At 51.7% G+C, this 24,365-nt stretch overlaps 1 protein-coding gene across 2 annotated transcripts in view; it reads left to right on the top strand.

The window, feature by feature from the left end:
• Window positions 1-24,365, top strand: part of LOC144943273 (cytochrome P450 4B1-like) — a 57,533-nt gene that overhangs the window by 16,203 nt on the left and 16,965 nt on the right. For both annotated transcript variants that reach the window (XM_078870614.1, XM_078870615.1), the window contains exons 2-4: window positions 12,754-12,898; window positions 17,924-17,968; window positions 24,175-24,302. In XM_078870614.1, the coding sequence (XP_078726740.1) occupies window positions 12,754-12,898; window positions 17,924-17,968; window positions 24,175-24,302 (318 nt within the window). The remainder of the gene's footprint in view (window positions 1-12,753; window positions 12,899-17,923; window positions 17,969-24,174; window positions 24,303-24,365) is intronic.

Genomic DNA, 24,365 nt, shown 5'->3' with positions numbered 1-24,365 from the left:
GACCGAACAATCACGAGTTCGTGTGCCTGAAGGTAAAACCGGCTGCTAGAAAACTCAACCTTAGGGCAGCACGGCCCCTCAAGCAGAACAGCAACAACAACCACAACAACAAAAAAACAAAACAAATAGAGCCCGAAGGCCTCATCCGCCGGATAGCGCCGAACGGGCGCCAGGGGCTGGGCCCGCTGAACGGCCATCAGGGCCGTCACCGGAGCCGCATCCCCCTCGAGCGGGTATGCGCTGCTGGCCCGCTCCCCCGTGCGGTGTCCGCCACCCGTGCAGGTGGCCCGTCAGCGGGCAACAGGCCCACCGCCGTGGCCTCCGGTGACCGGGGGGTCTCTGTCGGCCTCACTCAGGAGGGGCCTGGGGGCACACACACAGGTCGGACGTCACCTCCGTCAACGAGACCCGGCCGGTCAGGCACGCCGGATACATCATCAGCCGGCCGCTCCGGAATTGGGGGTGGATCCCCCAGGGTAGATGGAACATAACGTTTGAGCCGGGACGGGTGCACTATCCACTGCCGGCGACCGAACCGAATCCGGACGCATTGCAGCCGGCGGACCTCCACAACCTCCACGGGGCCCTGCCAAGGGCGATGCAATTTGGCCGATGTGCCAACGGGGACCTGGGGACAATGCAGCCACGCTTTTTGATCCGCTACCCATGGGAGGCCAGCTGCCTGGTGTTTGGGCAGCCGCTCATTAGCCGCCTGCCGGCTTGCGGAATTCTCGGCAGCGGCCTGTCGCGCCTCGCGCAGCCGGTCAAGCGCGACCTTCAAAGGGGCCGGCACTGCCGACCCCTTCTTGGAGGAGCCAACGTCCATCTGGATGTGCACCGGGGGCTCCGGTTCCCTACCGTACATCAAATAAAAAGGCGAAAATCCCGTGGAGGCATGAGGGGCCAACCGATACGCCGCCAAGACCCCCGGGACGAACAGGTCCCAGTCTGACTGGGACGTGTTCACCTGGTGGCACAGCATGGATATAAGGGTGCGGTTCAAGCGCTCTACCATCCCGTCTGACTGGGGGTGGTAGGGCGAGGTGCGGATTTTCTTGGTGCCAAGGAGGTCACACACCTCCTTGAGCAACCTAGACGAGAAATTCCGCCCCTGGTCAGTCAACAATTGTTCCAGCGCGCCCTTGTCAAACACGTACCCCTGGACGAAGGCCTCGGTGATAGAAGAGGCCGACTGATCGACCAAAGGCCATGCCATGGGTCAATGTGTGAGGTACTCAACGCCCACCAAGAGGTATTTGTGGCCCCATTGGGATGCAGGGAAAGGCCCCAAAATGTCGAGCGCCACGAGCTCATTAACGCGAGAAACCCGGATGGACTGCAGCGGGACCCGGTCCCGGACAACTGGGGCCTTCCTCCACGCGCAGTCGTGGCAACCCTTCAAAATCAGTGCCACGTCACCCTCAACACCCGGCCAGTAATAGTCCCGCTTAAGGGTCAATAAGGTCTTGTGGTAGCCAAGGTGCATAAGCTTCTCGTGAATGGCTCGGGTTAATTTACCACGCAGGCTAGTGGGCACAACCACACAATAGCGTTCCAATTGGGCATCCCAATGCATGAGGAGTCCGTCATGCACGGCGATCGCCGGGGCAGCCGACGAAGCTGAGCTCCGGGCCTTATGTCCGACACGGCGCCGTAGCTTCAGCAGAGAGGAATCCTCCATCTGCAAGCTGGACCATACCTCCCGGGGAAGTCCAAGGCCGAAATCCGCGGACGCCGCCGCACCTGGAGGGGTGGCCGCCTCGGCCGACGCGACCAACTGGGCCGCGGCGTCCCCTGGGGCCTTGCAATGGCTAGAGCCCAGGGCGCAATCACACCCGCCGCCTGCCGGCAATCGGGATAAACCGTCCGCATTTCCATGCTGTGTCCCCTTCCTGTGGATTACATCAAAGGGGTAATCCTGGAGCACTTCGAGCCAGCGAGACAGCTGACCCGAGGGCTGACTAATCTTCAGCGAATATTGCAGGGCCGCGTGGTCGGTTCGGACCGTAAACAGCCTACCGTACAAATATGGTCTATACAACTGAACAAAATAAACTATGGCCAAAAGCTCCCTCCGGGTCACACAATATCGCTGTTCCGTCGGGGACAGAACGCGACTGCCATAGGCTACCACCCTCTCAACCCCGTCGACCACCTGGGCCAGGACAGCCCCAATTCCCGTGTCGCTGGCATCGGTATCGAGCAGGAAGGGTTTAGAAAAATCCGGGTACCCCAAGGGCGGCGCATCCGCCAAGGCCGTGCGAAGCGCCGCAAAAGCTGCCACCTCCTCCTCCGCGCCCCAGTGAAACCTTTGGCCTTTGGCGGAAATGCCGTGCAGTGGCTTCGCAATTGTCGCAAAATCGCGGACAAACCGGCGATAGTACGATGCGAAGCCAACGAAGCTACGCACCTCCACGACAGATGTGGGAGTCGGCCACGTCCGGACACAAGCCGTTTTATCCGGGTCCGTGGCGACACCTGACGTGCTAACAATGTGTCCCAAATACTTCACCGATGGTTGTAGCAAGTGGCATTTCTGGGGTTTGAATTTCAAGCCAGCAGCACGCACTTTGACGAACACCGCCTCAAGGCGTTGCAAGTGCTCGCCAAACGTACGGCCAAAAACAATAACGTCATCCAAGTAAATTAGACAGGACTCCCACTGCAGCCCCGCCAAGACCATCTCCATGAGACGCTGGAAGGTGGCCGGGGCCGAATGGAGACCCATAGGAAGCCGATTGAACTCGAACAACCCCTGGGGCGTGCGGAACGCTGTCTTGGGTCTAGAGGCCTCATCCAGTGGCAATTGCCAGAAGCCGGAGAGCAAATCTAAAGTCGAAAAGAACCGCGTGCCCGAGAGGGCGTCCAGGGAATCATCCATGCGAAGCAATGGATATGCATCAGCCACCGAGATCTTGTTCAATCTACGGAAACCGACGCAGAACCGGAGACTCCCGTCCCGTTTCTTGACTAGCACAATGGGGGCACCCCAAGGGCTAGTAGATGGGGAGATGATGTCCGCATCCAACATTTCATCGACAGCCGAGCGGACATGATATTTTTCCGCTGGGCTAAAGCGGTGGGAATTAAGTTGAATAGGGGCAGCGTCACCCGTGTCTATGTGGTGGTCCAAAAGAGTAGTGCGACCCAGATCAAACTTACTTTGGCTGAACACATCGGTGAACGGCTCGATGAGGTCGCGGAGTTGCCCACGTTCCCCGGAGGACAACGAGGCATTCTCGTCGCACAACGTGGCGATCCATGATGCGTCGGTGTCCCCCGTGCGCATCACGCCCGCCACGACCCCTTCATCCGGGGCAGCGCTCTCGGGTGGAGGAGCCGGGGTCGCGTGTGCCAGGACGGCGCCGGCCGGGACTACGACCGGCAAGGGTCCCGAATTGAGGACCTGCAAAAAAAGGTCCTGGCCCCCTGACACGGCTGTCAAGGCACCCACCAACCCCTTCGTCCTTGAAAAGTAGCTTGACAGGGACAGGAGGATACCCATCTCCGTGGAGCCCATTTCGAGCGGTTTGCGCAACCTAAGGGGTATCAGGATTTGTGACGCCGGTGGTACGGTCACCTGCGCTTTATTCAAGGCCCGTACAACGGCGACCAAGGGAGACAGGACGGTAGGCGATTGTAGGAATTGCAGCCGCCTCCCTGACGGCATTTCCACACAGCCCTGGTCAACGAGAATTCGGATGGGCATCCTAGACATAAAGTCGGTCCCCAAGAGGCATGGCACTGCCAAGGTCCTGGAGACCAAAATAGGCCCGGCCAACTCAATCTCGTCACCCCGAACTGACGCTACAACGTGGCCCAAGATGCCCAAACTGCCGCCGTTCGCGGCGACACAAGCCCCGCGAACCGGCCTTAACGGACCCACGCTGCGGGGTAGCAGCCCAAAAATGGCCTCAGAAATAATGGTGGCCGACGCCCCCGTATCCACCAGGAGGCGAACGTGCACCCCTTGCACATATCCTGCCACCGCTGAGGAGCCGGCAGCTGCCGCCACCATCCTATGCGCAAGCGCATCCCAGTGGTGGGTCTGTCTGGGCCATTGAGGGGGTGATGACGATGGTGCACCCGACCCTTCGACGACAACCCCATGACGATGGGCCCTAGCCCCGCTAGATGCATGAGGTGAAGGGAGCGGCCGCGCAGATGATGCGTCGCGACTCGCCTGGGGCCCCGGACCCGATGCCAACGAGGGTCTGGGAGAAGGTGGAGTCCCTTTTCCAAAGGCCCCCGGGGCATTCCGGCAGCCACGCTCAATGTGGCCCCGCTGACCACAGCGGAAGCAGGCCACCGTGTCAGCCTCCTGCGGACGGGAAGGTCCCAGCCGCCCCCGCTGCGCCGGACGGCGACCACCCGCCCCCCTTCCTCGACGATCGGGCATCGCCAGGGCTGCGAGGGTGTCCACCCCCTGAGAGGTGCCCCCCCCATCTGGCGCTGGGACCCCCGCACACGCCACTATCTGAGGCCGTTGGCGGAGGGAGAGGTGCACCTGAATGTTTTCGGCGACCGCCAAGGATGTGATCTGCCGATCATTGTTGATCGACAGAGCAATTCCTAGCTCCCTTGCCAGGTCAAGCAGCTTCCCCAAGGCCATAGAATCAAGTGCCCTGCCGTACAGGTCAGGGTATGCAACCTGTGCCAGGGCCAGGAGCGAGCAGCGGAAGGCCAGCGGCAGTTCCCCCTCCTCCCGCCGCCGCAATGAGAACTTTAGCTGCGCGCAGGACGGCGGCTCAAAAACGTTGGCCATTTGGATATAGGCCGCCGGGAGCGTAGCCCGATTGGCCGGATGGATGGACTTGAAGGCCTGCAGAGCCCTTTCGTCCAAGCAGGTCGGAAGCGCCGGCAAGGCCTCCTCCATGGACCAGCCGACCGACATGTATGCCGCATCGAACCGGTCCTGGAAGGCCGACCAGTCGCCCCCTTGCGCGACAAACGGCGCGATGTCGGGTAACCGGCGCTGCCATTGGCCGCGCGGCGCCACGAGGTGTGGAAACCAAGCAGCACTTGCGGGCCACCCGGCGGACGCGACGTGGTGCGGCGGTGGCAGCGTTGCGGCACCCGTGGGCCACGCCAGAGACGTGGCAAGCGGCGGGTGTGTTGCGGCACCCCCCAGCCACGCCGGAGACGGAGCGAGTAGCGGCCGCGTTGCGGCTCCCGCGGGCCACGCCGAAGACGCGGAAAGGTGCGGTGGTGCTGCGGCCCCCATGGGCCACGCCGTAGGTGCGGCGAAGTGTGGCAGAGTTGCGGCCCCCATGGGCCACGCCGTAGAAGCAGCGAAGTGCGGCTGAGTTGCGGCCCCCATGGGCCACGCCGTAGGTGCAGCGAAGTGCGGCTCAGTTGCGGCCCCCATGGGCTACGCCGTAGACGCAGCGAAGTGCGTCTGAGTTTCGGCCCCCATGGGCCACGCCGTAGACGCAGCGAGGTGTGAAGGCGCCTGCGCTTTCGCGACCCACCTGTCAGCGGCGGCGTACGAAGCCACGGCGTCGTCCGCGGCCCACCCCGCAGGCACGGTGAGGTGCGTAGCCGCGGAAGCCTCCCGCGACGCGGCGAGGGACCACGGCGTTGCAGCCTCAACGGGCCATGCCGAAGATGCGGCGGTATAATTCGGGCCTGCAGCGGCCCCCGCGACCCACCCCGCCGGCGCAGCGAGGTGCGGTACAGCGGCCGTAGCAGCGGCAACCTCCCGCGACGCGGCGAAGGGCGGCGGCATTGTGGCCTCCCCGAGCCACGCCGAAGACGCGGCGGTATAACACGGAGCCGCGGCGGCATCCATGACAAGGGACGCAGGCACGGCGAGGTGCAGAGCCGCGGCATCGCCGGTGGCCGGCCCCGTGAGCGCGGCGACAGGCGGAGCCGCAGCAGCACCCGCGGCCCATTCCGGCGGCACGGCGATGTACGGGGCAGCGGCAGCCGCCGCTGACCACCCCTGCGGCCCGGCGAGGACGGCACGCGCGTACTTACCCGGGGCCCCCCCGGCGGGCGCAGCTTGATGTGGAGCCGCGTCGTCGCCGGCGGCTGGTCCCGCAGGAGCGGCGTGCCGAGAAACCCCGGCCGCATCGGTGGAGAGACGCGGAGTCGCGGTCGCCATGGCAGCCATGGCGCCGACTTGCGGTGTCGCAGCAACAATGTCCGCCGGCCGCCGCGTCGCAGCCGTAGCAGCGGCCACATACGGCTCCCGAGCCAACATGGCCGCCGCGGACTGCATCGCAGCCAACATGGCGGCCATTTCCGGTGGAGCAATCTCTGGGAAAACGGCGGCGGTTTCAATGATGGCGGTTGACGGTTGCTCCCGTCCCGAGTGCGGGCCGGTTTGCTGCATCCGCGCCTCCACCTCGGCCAACCTGACGGTCAGCTGCCCCACCGCCTGCAGGACCTGCTGCAGCAGAGCTGCGGGGACGCTCTCCGTCTCTGGCGGCGGCGGTGAGCTGGCACTCCCCGCAGCCGCCTCCTCCCGCTCCGGCCCGCTCGTTTCCATGGGGACCGTCACCGGGGTCCCGGGCTCCGGGGTCGCTGCTGGAGCCTCCTCTCCGCCTTCGGCACCCTCCAAGTGATGTGCCGGTGGGTTCTTACGCCGTGCGCCCGCTTTAGACATTGTGGCGACGGTGTAAACTACTGACACCGACGGACGTACTCGGAGATGGAGGTAAGTTAGGGGCTTCCGCCAGGGTTTATTAACACTTATCCATACTACACAGGGTACACAACTCCCAGGGGCTAGGGGTCCTACTCTGAGTCCGGGTCCTTGCCGGCTAGCTCCGGTCTCTCTCTCTCATGTCGGATCGTGGAGTCTGCCGACTCCACCGACCGGAGAGAGAAGCACCTCTACGGCTACCACCGGCTTCTCCCCAGACTCCCTATTCGATCCCTCTCACTATCCCTGGTTCCCTCTTCACCCTGTTTACTATCCCCGTTCCTATAATGACCCCGCTTATGTCACGGGGTATCCCTTAAATACCCTAGGAGGCGTGACGTTACATGCACTGCCCAGCGCGTGCGACCCCACGTCCCGTGATATCATCACACCGGGCAGCGCACACGACGCCACCACTCTCCTCTACTCCTCTACATGTGTAATGCTGTACATTTGGGGTGCAGTGGGATGAATACACGATGTGCCTTTATGCAACGCAACCGGCTTGTGCTCTTGTGTAGATGTTCAGTGGTAATGTAGGGGCCTTGTCCGTCCAGGATCTATTGTTATATAAGACAATGTTCTGATGCTGTGGTGTTCATTGTATTGGTGTTTCCGGGTTATAACAGATGCTGTATATGTGATTTCTCACCAGTTGTACCTTGTTAAAATCAATAAATGACGATTGGAGTCGGACGTTCATCCTGGCTCCGAGGGTTTATTGAACGCAAGGTTATCTACTCGACTAGCGGTGCAACGCAGCGCACAGCGAGGCCGAGAGAGTAAAAAGACAGTCTTCTTGAAGCTCCCAACTGGTGCTGCAGCCAGCCCTGCAGCGAGTAAAAAGACACTCTTCTTGAAGCTTCCAACCAGCCCTGCAGTCAGCTCTGCAGACAGCCCTGCAGCCAGCTCTGCAGCCAGCCCTGCAGCTAGCCCTGCAGCCAGCCCTGCAGCCAGCCCTGGAGCCAGTCCTGCAGGCAGCCCTGCAGCCAGCCCTGCAGCCAGCCCTGCAGCCAGCCCTGCAGCCAGCCCTGCAGCCAGCCCTGCAGCCAGCTCTGCAGCCAGCCCTGCAGCCAGCTCTGCAGCCAGCCCTGCAGTCAGCTCTGCAGCCAGCTCTGCAGCCAGCCCTGCAGTCAGCCTGCAGCAAGCAAGGAGCTCTGCAAGCATCGCAGCATGGAAAGCCACAGTTCAGCAGGGAGAGATGCTGAAGAAGGTGAACCAAGCAATCCAGGACCTCCCATCCTGCCTCAAGAGGACCAAGGGAGTGCAAGGCCCCAGAGGGAGGTCAGGTTGACACAAAGGGCCTTGGAAAGCTATGATGCTGAGAAACAGGACCTTGATGCCAGGATACAACGGGCATGGGACCGGGTTGAAGCAGATTTATCTGAAGCTTCAAACGCCTCAGACACAGTGGCCTCAATTCAGCGGGCCATCCAGCGAGTGAAGGTGAGCAGCTCAAGCTACAAGCTCCTGGCAAATAAATACATCTCCCTCCTGATGAAGGTGAAAACAGATGAGGGCATTGAGTGAGTGCATATGCAAGAGCACTTCCTTGAACTGCTCGATGATAATGTGCAGGCAGTGATACAAGATGCAATGGACTGTGTGGAGGGCTTAAGAGAGACACGATCTCAGCACTCTGCCTCATCCAGGTCCACCACAAGATCTAAAGCCTCAGCACACTCAAAGACATCATCTACTAGTATGGCAGCAGCTCAGGCATGCGCAGCAGCAGAAGCAGCAAACGCCCGTATTGCCTACATGGCTGAAGAGGAAGCCATGCTAATTGCAAAGGCTCACATACAAGAAAAAGGTATATTAGCAACTGCTGCCGCACAGAAGAAAGCAGAGCAAGGAAAAGCAGAGCTTGAAGAGCAAGAGAGTACATTAGCAGCTACTGCCACACGGAAGAAAATTGAGCTGGATGCTAAGTTAAGCACCCTACAACTCAAAAAGGAAGCAGCTGCTGCAAGGGCACAGGCAGAGGTGCTCGAAGCAGCAGCCAACCTGGATAAGGAAGAGAATTGGAGTGAGTTTGGCACTCAGACACCTGTCAAGGACCGTGATCAACTCACCAGAAAAAATATTTTGGACTGGTCTGAACAATGCATCAATGCTCCTCCACCAAACGATACTGAACAAAGGGTGGACGTTCAGGCATCGCCATCTCCAAACCGAATGAACATGAATGCTGTCTACGGGAATGGTGGAAATGCATATCCTGCCCTGAGAGTTAGTCGCCGACTCAGCGTCGCGCACGTGGGGTCAGACGTGGATGCACCAAGTCAGACCCACATTCCAGATAGTCACATAAGGGGATCCAACCAACGTGATCGAAACCCTTTGGGCTCACAGTCCAACGCCATCGCGAATGACGGCATGCAAGGTAATACAGCCAATAATGCCACCTCACAAGCGCCAGTATGGACACACCCTGGATCAACAGGACTAGGGGACTTTGCTAGGTACCTGGCTCACCGCAAACTAATCAACACAGGACTCGTTAAGTTTGATGACCACTCTGAGAACTATCGAGCCTGGAGATCTACCTTCAGGAATGCAATCCGAAATGCAGACATCTCTGCAAGTGAAGAACTCGACCTGTTGGTGAAATGGTTAGGAAATGAGTCTGCAGAGTACGCAAAGAGGATCCGGTCAGCAAACATTGACGACCCCACCTCAAGCCTGCATGCGGTGTGGGAGAGGCTCGAGGAGTGCTATGGTAGCCCAGAAACCATTGAGAAGGCTCTCTTCAAGAAGTTGCAGAACTTTCCAAAAATCTCTGGTAGGGACAATAAAAGGTTACGAGAGCTTGGAGAGCTTTTGATGGAGCTTGAATCAGCCAAGGCTGACCCCTACTTACCAGGTCTAATTTTCTTGAATACCTACCATGGCGTGAACCCCATCGTAGAGAAATTGCCATTTGACGTGCAGGAAAAATGGAGAACAGCGGGTTCAAGATACAAGTCAGAGCATCAGGTTGCATTTTCTCAAACTTTATCCGCAACCTGGCTAAGACGAGAAATGACCCGAGTTTCATGTTTGGCACCACGGGGATTTCCAGTCCAGATTTCCCAAAAATGGAAAGAGCAATGGCGAAACGAGGAACGGCGAGAGTGCCAATTTCCGTAACAAGACTGAGGTCTCTCCTACGACATTCGCAAACTCCGTCCAGGCAACCACCACAAAGAAGAAGATAGAGGATCCAGAAAAGCAATGCCCATTGTATGATGAACCTCACTCCTTCCAGAAATGCCGTGAGTTCAGGAGGAAGCCATTGGAAGAGCGGAAGAACATGCTGAAAGAATTTAGAGTGTGCTTCAAATGCTGTGCTTCTACAAACCACCTTGCAAGGAATTGCAAGGCAGATATCAAGTGCGAGGAATGTGGCAGCGACAAGCACGCAACTGCTCTGCACACATTTTACTCCAAACCCAGTGGCACTAAGGCTTCCAATCCTGAAGCAGAGCACGGCGGGGAGCAAGGCGAGACCGCCGCACTCACTTCGTCAATCACAACCAAATGCACAGAAGTCTGTGGAGAAGGCTTCAAAGGAAGATCTTGCTCAAAGATATGCCTCGTCCGAGTGTATCCCAAAGGACATCCTGAAAGGGCAGTAAGGATGTACGCCATAATGGACGACCAGAGGAACAAGTCTTTGGCAAGGTCAGCGTTCTTTGATCAGCTAAGCGTAGGTGGGAATTCCTTTCCATACACGCTCAGAACATGCTCAGGACTGATGGAGACAGCGGGAAGAAGAGCGAGCGGCCTCATGGTGGAAACCATAGATAGCACCATGAAGCTAGACCTTCCTACGGTGACAGAGTGCAATGAGATACCGGACGACAGGAGTGAGATTCCCACGCCCGAAGTTGCACGTCACCACCCACACCTGAAACCCATAGCAGAGTTCATCCTGCCATTGGATCACGCGGCGCAGATTTTGCTTCTGCTCGGCAGGGACATGCTAAGAGTCCACAAGGTTCGCAACCAACGCAACGGACCTCACGACGCTCCCTACGCCCAGAGACTCGACCTAGGATGGGTCATCGTAGGTGATGTTTGTCTCGATGGAAGACACAAACCAGACCACATTAGCACATTCAGAACGAGTGTGCTTATAAATGGACGCACGTCGCTCTTGAAACCGTGCCCCAACCACTTCACGCTGGAAGAGAAACTCAAAGAGAGAAGTCAAGGCTGTACCGTGCAGACTTACAAAGAAACCACCATGCTGACCACAATTTCCCTCGTACATCCACCGTCTTCGCTGGATTTTGTTCCTCCATGCTTCTCAATCCTCCTCACTCTTCGCATATGGGTGGAGCCTGGGAATGCATGATCGGGATTGCTCGATGCATTCTCGACTCCATGCTATGTGATGTCGGGTCCACACGGCTCTCTCACGAGGTCTTAACCAGCCTCATGGCCGAGGTCTCAGCCATAATTAATTCAAGACCCCTGATCCCCGTCTCAACCGACCCGGAGTCACCATTCATCTTGACTCCTGCTACACTTCTTACCCAAAAGACAGACGTGCTCACAGCACCTACCGAGGAGGCCAGCACTGCAGACCTCTACAGACGTCAATGGAGACAAGTGCAGAGCTTCGCAAACACGTTCTGGCGTCGCTGGAAAAACGAGCACCTTACGACACTCCAAGTGCGCAACAATTGGCAGTCTAACAGACCAGACATCCAAGTAGGCGACCTCGTCCTACTGAAGGACAACCAAACCAAACGGAATGAGTGGCCAATGGGCCGCATCCTCAAGTCGATTCCAAGTGCCGATGGAAAAGTTCAAAAAGTCGAGGTTATGATTGCGAAGCAAGGTGTCGCAAGAACTTTTGTCAGGCCCATAGTCGATACAGTACTACTTCTCTCTCGCAAAGATATGGACAAATAAGTTGACCCATTGAAGTTGTTATACATTTGTTTAGATAGGAAATAAATGGTGGTATCTCTTAGATACCAGACGGGGAGTGTTTTGCCTCACGGCAGGAGTTTTGCCTCACGGCAGGAGTTTTGCCTCACGGAAGATGGGGGGGGGGGCGTATGTACACAGGAATTTCCTGTTTTTGATGCTAATTTTGGTCACGTGACCAGGAAGTTACAATTTTAGACTTCCACTGAACCACGCGGGCGTCGGCCATTACACAGATAAGTCAAGATGGCGGCACACATCGTGTCTCAGTGAAGCCAGACGCAGTTGTCCATCGTGGGACTTTGATAAGCATTGTCTGTAAGTTTGTTTATATTCTTATAATATTGGCAATGCTGTTGTAATGTTGGAATGGCCGTTATAGTGATGTAAATGCCTTTATGGTAAGTTGTTGTGGTAAATACGAGGCCTAGTTAGCAACGAAGCCTGCAACTTTCCTTATTGTAGATGTTACTTGTGATTTAGTAGGTCGAGTCAGACTTGTGCCCAGGTGGCTATGTTGCGATCTTGAAAGCAAAGATGACGAAGTATCTCATCCACAGTTTAGTGTTATGTGTAATGCTGTACATTTGGGGTGCAGTGGGATGAATACACGATGTGCCTTTATGCAACACACCGGCTTGTGCTCTTGTCTAGTTGTTCAGTGGTAACGTAGGGGCCTGGTCCGTCCAGGATCTATTGTTATCTAAGACAATGTTCTAATGCTGTGGTGTTCATTGTGTTGGTGTTTCCGGGTTATAACAAATGCTGTATCTGTGTTTTCTCACCAGTTTTACCTTGTTAAAATCAATAAATGACGATTGGAGTTGGACGTTCATCTTGGCTCCGAGGGTTTATTGAACGCAAGGTTATCTACTCGACTAGCGGTGCAACGCAGCGCACAGCGAGGCCGAGATAATTGTTATACACTGCGGCGGATTCTTCGTGTCTACGCAAGAAATATGCAGTCTATATTAGTGTATTGCTTAGTCAAATCAGCTTGCATGGCTGTGTGAAGTTGGCTGAGGGGTTAGGTACTTTATGTGGGATTGGACGGGTCACCCCTCGTGTGCCGTGCCAGCCTTCATATGTACCCCTTAATAGCACTTGCCCCGACAGTCTGTTCAAGGCTATACAGGGGGTGTTTGTATTTGTTCTGTACGTGTTTGTGTGTCTGTGTGCAGCTTCCAGATGACGAGCAGTGGCTGCGGAATCTTTTGAAGCTGTTCCGCGAGTATCGCTATGTGTTTCCCATGTGGGTTGGTCCGTTCATATCAACATTGCAAATCAGTCACCCGGACTATGCCAAAGCCATCATCAGCACTGCAGGTAACGGCTCGCAAGGGGTCGAGAGCACCATGACCGCTCTAGCACTGATAGAACACGATCGGCCAGAAACACTCCTGCTACTCTCAAATCTCTTGTGCACACAAACTAGAGTGTATTCGTATCTATGGGACCTTTTTACCGATATATAAATGCTGGAAAAAAAGACTTTATCCTTTCTGGCAATAATACAGGAGGTGTAAAGATGTTCAAACAACAAAGACATGTATTGCAAGGATGCAAATCAGCATTAACCAGACATCATGCTTGTGGTAAGAAATGCAAGCATGCTTTGATTACAATTTACGCGTTGATTGGCCTAAACCAGACACTCTGGGACCCTTTGTGCCAGAATTAGAATGATTAGTGGCAGGGCATACGTTCCCTGCAGGAACACGCAGGGCCAGTGAACTATACATTAATACACAGACACCACAGGGACACGGTCGTAGTGTAGTAACTGGAGAGCTTAGTAATATAAATAGATATATATTTTACATGATGTCTGATAGACTATGTATATTTTACAATTATATTTTGGGTAATTGTACAATTTGGGATGTATAGCTACAACATGAGCCCACATTGACCAACTCGTGAGTAATGTGACATGGCTTGTGACATCCACTTCATAGGAAACGGCATCCCTTGTGAAGGACTTGCCAGTCCACGTGTGTATGAACACAGTGTCGGATCTAGGTGGACAATATGCCAGATACACAGAGCCTCACAAACATAAATTGCGTAACCCGCGATGTAAGCACATTCATCCACGGATCTGATTCAGTGAAACACAATCGGTATTTTGCTTCTTGTCTTGGGCCTTGGGATGGGACGCCGTTGTGGCGAGATATTAACTTGCTCACCTAGTATACAGGAGGTCGTGGGTTCGACCCAGACCCTGATGCCTGCTGTATATTTGGAGTTTGCATGTCTTTCTCTCTCTTCGTGGTCGTGTGGATTTTTCTCCGAGTCCTCCAGTTTTTCCCTCCACATTTAGAATCAACATGCGTTTCGGGTATTTGGCTGCTGTAAATTTCCACGTGATAAACCACTTCGTTGAGCTAATATTTTTTCCAGGTCACATGAAAATGAGCTACATAGCTTAGTGGGCCTTACCTGGTAAAATAAAACATTATTTGGTTTGTAATCGTGTAGTTTATGTTTCATTACCACTGTAATATAACATTTGCATGAAAAGAGCATTGGGTGGTGTGGATTTCTACTCTAATCCTGAGCAAGGGGTGTAAATTCTACGTTGCTCTGGTGGGGGTCCAGTCTCAAAATCATTGCGAGGCTGTACCGTTCTCGTTCTGCTGTCATGGGCACTGATACTTACTTTATTGAGGGTAATATTGAAACTAAAATTAAGATTAATTGACCACTTTGGACGTCTCGACAAGCGGTGCTCACCGCGCAGACCCCGTCACGCCGAGCTTGATGCGGTGGCATGCGGCCCGGTGATTAGAGCGCAACTTCAGACCACGTTAGGTGGTGCAACTCAACACTTCGTCGCTCCGGGGTTGATAAATTAAATACCTTAATTCTAGATTTGAAGTTTTCGTGACTGCAAGAATCCATACTCTTTGGTTTTATTCTGTAAAGTCACGTAAGTAAAAAATAAAATAAAGTAAAATACAAATGAAAAAACAACTAAATTAAATAACGACGTTTTGGGCGCAACACAAGCGTCCGTCATCAGGTGGGGACAAACAGCGAAGACAGTTGCTGAAATATGTCAAAGAGATAGCTCTAACACGGGTTTATATAGCTGAGGGGGGGGGGAAACGAGGGCCGGGTGAGTATGGAGGCAGGGCGTGGACTGGGGGAGCCAATCCCAAAGCTGGGCATACAGCTCATGTCCCACGGGTGGGGGAGAAGCGGGGGAGAGTGGACTCCAAACAGACATTGCTAGAGCTGAAATCGCCACTATCCCCAAAAATGCTAAGAAACCCATGAGCAACATCAGCAAAAACGAGCGCTCTTAACTCGCAAATTTGAAAAAAGAGGGATGACATAGTCATCCTCTCGGCCGACAAGGGCAATGCCACTGTCATCATGGATAAAACCACATACAACAACAAAATCTAGGACCTACTCAATGATGGTAGCTACTCCAAAAATCACTAAAGATCCTACTAACAGCCTATCTACAAAAACCAACAATATTATTACCAGTTCGACATCTCTAATCAAACCAGTCAAACGACTCTCCCTAAGACCCTCGGCTGCCAGACCACCCAGATTCTATGGTCTTCCCAAGATCCATGAAGAAGGTACCCCACTACGGCCCATCGTGTCCACGATCAACTCACCTACCTACAAACTAGCCCATTTTCTATCGGATACCCTGCTTCCCTTTACTGGCAAGAACACTTCAGCAGTACTGAATTCAACTCACTTGGTCTCTCTAGTCAAGGACATTTCACTGTCCCCTGATGATGTCCTCGTCAGTTTTGATGTGGTCTCTATATTCACCAAGGTTCCAGTGCCTGACACCATAACAATAATTGAAGACTTAGCCCAACATGGACTGAACTCTGATGTCCCTGCGCTGGTTAGGCACTGCCTCACCAACACATACTTCACCTGGAATGGTACCTTCCACAAACAAAATGAGGGTACCCCCATGGGTTCCCCCTTCTCACCAGTGATAGCCAATGTTTTAATGGAGAAATTTAAAACAGACACCATCCAGACATCCACCCTGCGTCCTTCCCTGTGGAAGAGATATGTGGATGCCACTTTCGTCATTTGGCCACATGGCCTACCAGCATTAAACCAATTTCTCGACCACATTAATTCCATACACCCATCCATCAAATTTACCATGGAAGTGGAGAAGGATGGCAAGCTACCATTCTTAGATGTTCTGTTTGAGAGGAGGCCCAATGGCTCGTTGGGACATTGTGTCTATAGAAAGGCCACCCACACAGATTACTATCTGAAACCTGATTCCCACCACCACCCAGCACAGAAGAATTCCCTCATAAAAACACTACACCATAGGGTCCACTGCATTTCAGACCAACACCACCTGGCCAGTGAATTGGAACATGTACACCGGGCCCTTAAGATGAATTGATATTCTGACCATACTATCCACAAAAGCTGTTTATCCAACCATGGAGAAACAACCCCCTGAGACTCCCATCAAAACCATCACGTTACCATACATAGCAGGCGTTACCAAAAATATTTCCAAAATCTTAAACAAAAGATCCAGGTCCGATTCAGTACAGTACACAAAATCCGTGATCTAATCCCATCTGTGAAAGATGTCATTCCTGACTTGCAATACCCTGGTATTAAGTTGCCTCTGTGGTGATTGTTACATTGGCAAAACGAAACGTCATGTTTCTGACCGTGTCCGCGAGGACAAGGCAGATCTGAAACACGGCAGGACGAATTCCTCCGCCGTTGCTGATCATTGCTATAATGCTGTGGGCTCTCATGATATTGTCTTTTCCGAGACCAAGGTGCTCTGCAAGCAATCTGGATACCACCAAAGGTTTGTCCATGAGGCAATCCAGAAATACAAACATAGACATAACTTCAACCGCGAAGATGGATTCAAATTGAGCAATCATTGGAAGGATGTGATTAACCAAGTTAAACCCTAGCTGCCTTACAGTTTATATTCACATCCACATCAACAGTCTTTTACTCCCTGCCTTGCACATCACTAGGAAATTTGAGGTGCAGCTTTCCTAATCGTGCACCACTTTTTTCCGAGTCCACTCTCCCCCGCTTCCCCCCCCCCCCCCCGTGGGACATGAGCTGTATGCCCAGCTTTGGGATTGGCTCCCCCAGCCCACGCCCCGCCCCCATACTCACCCTGCCCTCGTTTCCTTCCCGCCCACCCCCCTCAGCTATATAAACCCGTGTTAGAGCTATCTCTTTGACATATTTTAGCAACTGTCTTCGCTGTGTTTATCCCCACCTGATGACGGACGCTTGTGTTGCGCCCGAAACGTCGTGATTTAATTTAGTTGTTTTTTTCATTTTTATTTTACTCTATTTTGTTTACCTACGTGACTTTACCGAGTAAAATTAAATACCACTTTGTCGGACGTCAGCCGTGCTTGTTCTGTGCAACTGACATGCCCCCGCCATAAGAACATGGATTTGCCACCGACTGCAAAGTAATTCCGATCCTGATCAAAGCGTATTTCAATGCTAAACACAGCTAGCCCCATCACCCAGTCCCACTCGACCCAATACCAGACAGCTCATGCAGCCGAAATATCCATACAGGTGTAGTGTCAGTGAGTCAGAGACGAGGTTTGTAGAGGCACCTTTATTGCGCACACACGATCTCACCTGCAGACTCTAGTCGCTAGCGCATACACAACACTAGCCATCTAACACCGACGGCATTGACGGAGACAGCCAACAACTATCTAGCAGCGCAATATTGAGTGAAGACGGCAGCGACGATGGCAACAAGACGACAGTGACGAAACGATCCAATACCAGAACCGGCAGCCTCGAGCTCCCGCTCTCGGCCCCTTTTATGCTACGAGCACGACTTGGCTCCGCACTGGCCGCACCTCCCTTCTCGAACCCACTCGCAGTTTTCAGGGGCTTCCAGATAGGACCCTCCATGACCCTTGCCCTAGTTCCTCTACCCTCCCGACACACCCGCTCACATTCTCACCGGCATGTGAGCATGTGAGACGGTGTGGGAAAAATCGCTCTATGCAGTTTTTATTCACTCAGATGCGGCTATACGTTCAAAAGTGGTACAACATTCTTGTGGGTACTGTGTGCACTGTACACGCTACTCGGCAGACAGTCGTTTCGCTTTGTACGCCCTTTTTTTTGGAACACATCAACCGCATAAAGTGAGGGAAACATGCACTTACAGTGTTATACATTTTGGAGCCTGGTAAACAAAGGCACGACTTCATCTTCTGCGAAAGGTATGGACATGTGAGCAGCAAGTCCATAGGGTGGTTCAAGTTACTTTTTGTTACCGTGGAAATTCCTGTTTGTTGTATGCACCTCATGTGTGTTTTTGTTCAGAACCGAAGAATGACCTCGGATATGTATTCATCATTCCATGGATCGGTGAGTTTACAAATCCTGCAAGACACACGAGAGACCACTCGACAAATTCACTGGAGGCAGCAGACCAGCATCAGAAAAGCATTTAGCCTCACCTGAAGCCGTCATGTGGCTTTTAAACTTTAATATACAGCAATCCCTCACCAGGTTGCTGGAAAATGCCACGGTAGGCAAATCCGCGGTTGGTAAAGTACAGGGCCTATGGGAAATAGAGGGTTAGCCGAACCACAGCTACGGTCAGACTTCTCAGAGCTTAACTACATACCCCTCATCAGTGCGTACTAGTCCATGGGCCCAGACCAAAAAAAACACTTATTGGTACCACCTGAGGTGGCAAAGTCTAGTAATGATTGATGTAATCCTTCATGTGTGTGGGACATTCTGATATGATAACCTTTGCAGAGTGGCAGCTTAGTTGTAGTTACCATGACTTTTATACCCACACCCTATGACAGGCGTCCGGAATGATGAAATGAGCATTATTACTGAAAAACTACCTCGACCAAAGCCAGTTAGGTCACAAACTAGTCTTTATTGGTTTAAATACACAATTTAAACACATGATAATAAGGAATACCATAGTGAGCTAAGGAACTACTTGAATATTATAAACATTGACATTTGCATATACTTAGTCAATGATACATGTAATCCCATATATATCGTTAGTGATGGGTATATGTGAAGAAGGTTACATTATTGTTATCAAGCTCTGTGTGTACTTAGATGGTGTTAACAAGGGTAACCAAGTCCAGATTCACTACACTGTGCATCAATGTGTAGGGAGTAGTGGGTGACGTCACGTCACGCTCGCCCTCAGAGAGAGTGGCGTCGCAGAACGTGACGTCAGGTGGACCTTGGGGGATGGTGACGTCATGCCCCCGGGGGGGTATTTAAAGGGGGACCCGGGATGTAACCGGGGTTCGCCGGGGGTAGGAGTGGGGACTCGGGGAAGTTGATCTTCACACGAGGCTAGGGGAGGCTACTCCACCCGACCGGCCGAGGTTGGGGTAGTCCCGGCCCGGGGCAGGGAGAAGAGCCGAGTTAGCCGGGGTTGTAGGGATCACAGTGCCCCGTCCCCTGGGGAGTTATAGGCTAGGGTAGTTTTGGTTCGGCGTAAGCCCTTAATAAACTTGGCGTGAGCCGCTAACGGAACCTGCCTCGGAGTCGTACATTGCGCCGCAACAAATGCATACTACGACTACTACAGTAATACCATCAAATCACCACCCTGTGGTCACTCATCAAACTGCTCGTCTGTCTCGTCATCTGACTCCCCGAGTTCAAAGTCAGGTTCTGGATCATCCTGCAGTTTTTGGTTACTGCAGGTCTGTAACCTGCACATGCATGTCAGTCCATTTGACAGGCACGTGCAGCTTGGCATTTTGCATGAACGCACACACCACATCTGGTGCAGATGAGGAGCGCATCGAGTAAATGACCAGCTTTCCATTATCGTCTGTCCATCCATACTCAGTAGGGCATGGCACCACAAGGTTAGCCTGCAGACAGCACTTCCACATTTCTGCCTGATAGTTGGCTCGTTGAACATGCATGAAGAGACAGTTTCTATATGGTGGCAGCTGGCTGGGCTCCACTTCCCTTTTGGTGCAAAAGAGCTGGTAGCGCAGTTCGTTCACCTCACCAGTGCTGCTATTAGCAACATACATGCGACAGATGAACTGCTCAATTTTCTGGAACAGCTCATCACTCACATTCCATGACTGCCCCAGTCGACTAAAAGTCTCTTGGCAGAAAGTGTCCTTTCTCACCATCTTCAGGGCATTCAGCTTCCCTCGACCGGCGAATGCACTGACAGTGTCACAGCCTGTGAAGGCGTGTAAGCCAATTAGGTTGTCACAGATGCTGTCTCCAAGTGTCCTGGCCAGTTTGCTGATATCGACAAACCGTGTGCAGTTCTGTGCCCCACAATTCTGGTAGATGGGACAGGTGATGTCCTTCTGGGAGCAAAGACAAAGCACCATGACATCAGTGTCCTCAGCTGGATGATAACTGCCTTTGAGCCCACATTTGCTGCATGCAATGCATGCAGGAGCAGATGGGTGTCAGCTTCTTCATGCGTGGAGTGCAGCTCTACTACTTCCGCACACTCATCTTACGTCAACTTGTAGCAGGTTTCCTCACAGGTCATGTACAACACCTTGCCATGCAGCATCTCTCTGTATCGTGGGAGTTTCCACTCTTCCACCAGAAACTTAATGAGACTTGTCTTGTTGGAGGGACTGCACAAGAACTTTCTCCACTGCTGGATGTGGTGTCCCCCTGCAAGGTTCTTGTACTGGAGAGTGGTGTCTGCACCCCGGTTCAGTCGTTCAACATTTTTGATCGAAGTTTGTCGGTAGACATAAAAAAACATCAATCCTCTCACTCTGTGCCCCCTCGTGGAGGACCTGGGTCAAGGCTGACTCTACCGCCTGTGAAAAGGTTTTGTTGTTGCCATTCATTTTTTGGACCAGGCTCATCCGATCAATGATGGAAGTAGATGGGGTTGGGGTGTCTTCTGCAGGAGACACCATTCTTTTCAAGCTCTCTGGCAAGTGAAGCCTTGTTTGTTTTTCGTAGGGACCCATCAGCATTTGCCAGTGCCCATGGCATTGGGCCCAGTGGATAGGCAAGTACATCCTTCATATTCACTTTCCTGCTTTCAGCCACCAGGATCATGTGGCTGAACAGGTTTATATCTGCCTTCAGAACCACATCATGTGCTTTCTTTCCATGTGCTGTTTTTGTGCTGATATTGAAGAATGTCTTCAGACTTTGCTTGGTCATCTTGTGGAATTTCACAGATGGTGGCTTCTCAGCTAACCTTGTTTGCTTGAATACCTGGTAGGCCTCTTCTCCTATCTCAAGAGCTCTCAATAGATCCCTGGTCAAATCAGGTGGAGCCATGGTGCCAGTGGAGAGGCTAACCAGATCTGTCTCATCAGAGGGCATAGGATTGATCCAGTTATTCTCCATAAGGTTAATGAGAGACTGGACATCTGCTTCATCTCTCTTGATCCTTGGACCCTGTAGATCTGGATGGGACAGTTTGGACCTGCCTTGACCTATCAGGTATCTCAGCTGTCTGAGGTACATGCTTCTGTACTTAGCTGTTAGGCAATGTTTAGTCACGGTTCCTGGCTTCAAGCTGAATTTCTTTGTCCCTCTAGCTGTCTGGGTGTCTTTGTTCACCGTTTCTTCTATAGCTTGGTCAACAGGGATTCGGCCAAAAAGGGATTGGTGGAGCCCAGTTGAACTAAGAAGCCTTCTTCCATGAATTCCGTGTATACATCTAGGTGTGTGATGGGCAGCTGAGATATCTGGGCGTAGTAGTAGGGGAGGTAGCGTGCATAATTCATCCTATCATAAACGAAGCACCATGGGATAATTGCGCGAATGCTTGCCAAGTGTAGCATCCAATCTCCTTCTCTGGATGCTCGGATGAGCCCCAACAAGATTTCAACCATATCCAAATAGGACATCCAGAAGGTCGAGAGGCTGCCGTTTCCACCTCTGAGGAACTCGCGGTAGACTTCAAACAGTTTGATGATGCGTGTACATGAGCTGTTCTCGAGGACCTCCTTCAAAGCGGCTTGTGAGACTTCTTTCCCAAGGTTGTCAATGGTCCTCAGTGTTTCATCAAGGTGAACCATGGTTATTTCTTAAAATGCGGAGACAAATTGCGATGAAAGATGCTAAAAAACGCTAATTGAAGACTGTATATGGAGGCGAAGTTTACATAAAATCGTAAAAACTAGCTATATTTTTTATAAAATATAGTTAGTTGTTTATGATTTTAATTATACATTTTTACCAATAACAAAGTTATTGGTAATAATTGTGTGCATGTTATGAAAGTTTACAATTTATAGAAGCAAAATAGAAAAAAGATATAAAAAATTACAAACTGAATATTTTTTTTCTTTTTGCCTGTAGTACCTGGCCTTAACTAGTAATCTTGACAGGTACATTAACAATACATTGAAGGTAAAGTTAGCACATTAGATATCTTTACTGAACAGAAATAATACCGAACCACCAGTACTTTCCTCACCTGCCAGTAAATGATCATGAGCAAACAAGCTGCTAGAAACAGAAGGCAAAAAGCGCCAATCTATTCCAGACTTAACTAAGTCACTGAAATTGAAGGACAAACGTGAATAAAAGCTTGACTTAAAGCTTTCGTGACTCCAGGAATTCATATTATTTGGGTCTTTCAGTAAAGTCACGTAAATAGGTTCAAAGGAAATAACAAAAAAATAACAAAAAATGATGACGTTTCGATCGTAACACAAGCGGTCGTCATCAGGACCGCTTGTGTTGCGATCGAAACGTTGTAGTTTTTTGTTATTTTTGGTTATTTTCTTTAAACCTATCGACATAACTTCACCGAAAGACCCAAAAAATAAGCGTGAATAAATGCAAGAATATGTATGAAATACATGCCTTGGGGATAAACATCCAATTTTATTATTATGTATTATCTTAATTAACAGCAGAGGTGTTGGAATGTTTTATTTGTAACGTCTGGGCAAATAGGCGTGATTGCGATAGGTGCAAAAACAGGTTTCCTGCAAGAAATATTTAACAGCTGCTCATTTGGAAAGGTTATCATGTATTATTTTACTTGTTGGTGTAACAAATAAAATGGTACCATTGTAGTTTTGGGTGGTACCGATATCTGGTCTGGCCCAAGGACTATACCTTACTACAGACCAATTCAGACGTTTTTGGTCACCCCATGTTCTTTAAAATAGCAATGTTCATCCTACAAAGTCCCATCACAAGGGAGATACACATAGCCACTTTTAAATCCTTTATATGAAGTTCACTTGCTTGCGCGCTTACAACCGTGCAAATCTTTCGGTCGTTTTTTAACCCACTTTCCGTGATCCAATCGAGCTGAAATTTTGCACACAGACTCGTTGTGCGTGACAATTTATTTTTGTGAATTTTTTTTTCCATAACTTTACACTTTTTAGGAATTTTTTTTTTATATTTAATTACCAATTGCTTAATGGTGGCAGGCAATCATCTGACCCATAGGTGGCAGCCATCTCAAGCCAGAGGACGAGAGGACTCTAGCCGCCACGCATATAAAGGATTTATAGTGAAAAACTTTGTTTTTACGGGTTAATTTTTTTTCACCTCAAAACTCAATTTCCCTGTATGCAATTAAGTTGCCTGTTTACTAACTAAACACCGAATAAAAAAAACAGTACATTTCACAAGCACGTAATAAAAACGTAAATAAACATTACATTCACTGTACATAGTTTTAATATTAACGATGATGATGACGATGACAATGAGATGTGGTGGCGGAAGGGGTGGTTAGAAGTAGGGGCTCAGCCCACCCTCCCCCTCTTCCTCTGGGCCACAGACGCAACACTCTGACTTTCGCGACTCGCTGCATGCACGCTTCGGATCCATGATCAAGGGCACAATTAACGTGAATGTAGTTGCCATGCGACGGCCGGTCTATGCTCTGCAAGAATTACAGAATAATCGACAGGCAGCTGATCAGCTTCGCAGCGCCATGGGTGGTGCTGCGAAGCGTGGAGAACCACAGGCCCGCTAAATTTGTAACAATGACGTCACGCAATGGCGTATTACCACCTTTCTTACCCATGGATACTTCAATTTACAATCCACGGTTGGTAAATTGGTATACAAATAAACCGTGTGTGCATGAAATCGCGGTTTGCGAATCCGTAGTTGGTAAGGAATTCCTGTAATATATCTTTAAGTTTCTCTTCACTAAGTCACATGAAAGAGAAGACAAATTGGTTTCCTGAAGCAGTGATATCGTGGTGAATGCACTGTGCTATGATTCCCATAACCTGGATTCAATATCCTGTCATGCACATCATTTTCAAGAGCTGTTTACACAAACCGCAAGCATCCAGACTGACTAAACTAGGCTGGTGAACCAGACCCAGCCAGCACACGTCATATCTACATGAACACACACACACACTGACCCAGCCAGTTCACCTCCCATCTACACCGACACACACACACTGACCCAGCCAGTACACCTCCATCTACAGACACACACACTGGCCAAGTCAGTATACCTCCCATCTACACCGACACACACACTGACCCAGCCAGCACACCTCCCATCTACACAAACACACACTGCATGCCGCATCACCGTAATCATCAAACTGACCTTCTAACGTTGTGTTACTTGTGGACAGGATTGAGTCTCCTCACCTCATCTGGTCCAAGGTGGTTCCGGAGTCGTCGTATGCTCAGCCCCGGCTTCCACATGGAGATTCTGAAGCCCTACGTGTCTCTCATGGTGGAGAGCACCCAAGTGCTCATCGTAAGCTCATGCAGTTGTCACACACGCCGTGGGCACTTACCCTGCAGTAGCCATGGCAAGGAT

Source organism: Lampetra fluviatilis, chromosome 30, assembly GCF_964198595.1.
Source record: "Lampetra fluviatilis chromosome 30, kcLamFluv1.1, whole genome shotgun sequence".
NCBI lineage: Eukaryota > Metazoa > Chordata > Hyperoartia > Petromyzontiformes > Petromyzontidae > Lampetra > Lampetra fluviatilis.
This window is presented reverse-complemented; position numbering and strand designations above follow the sequence as displayed.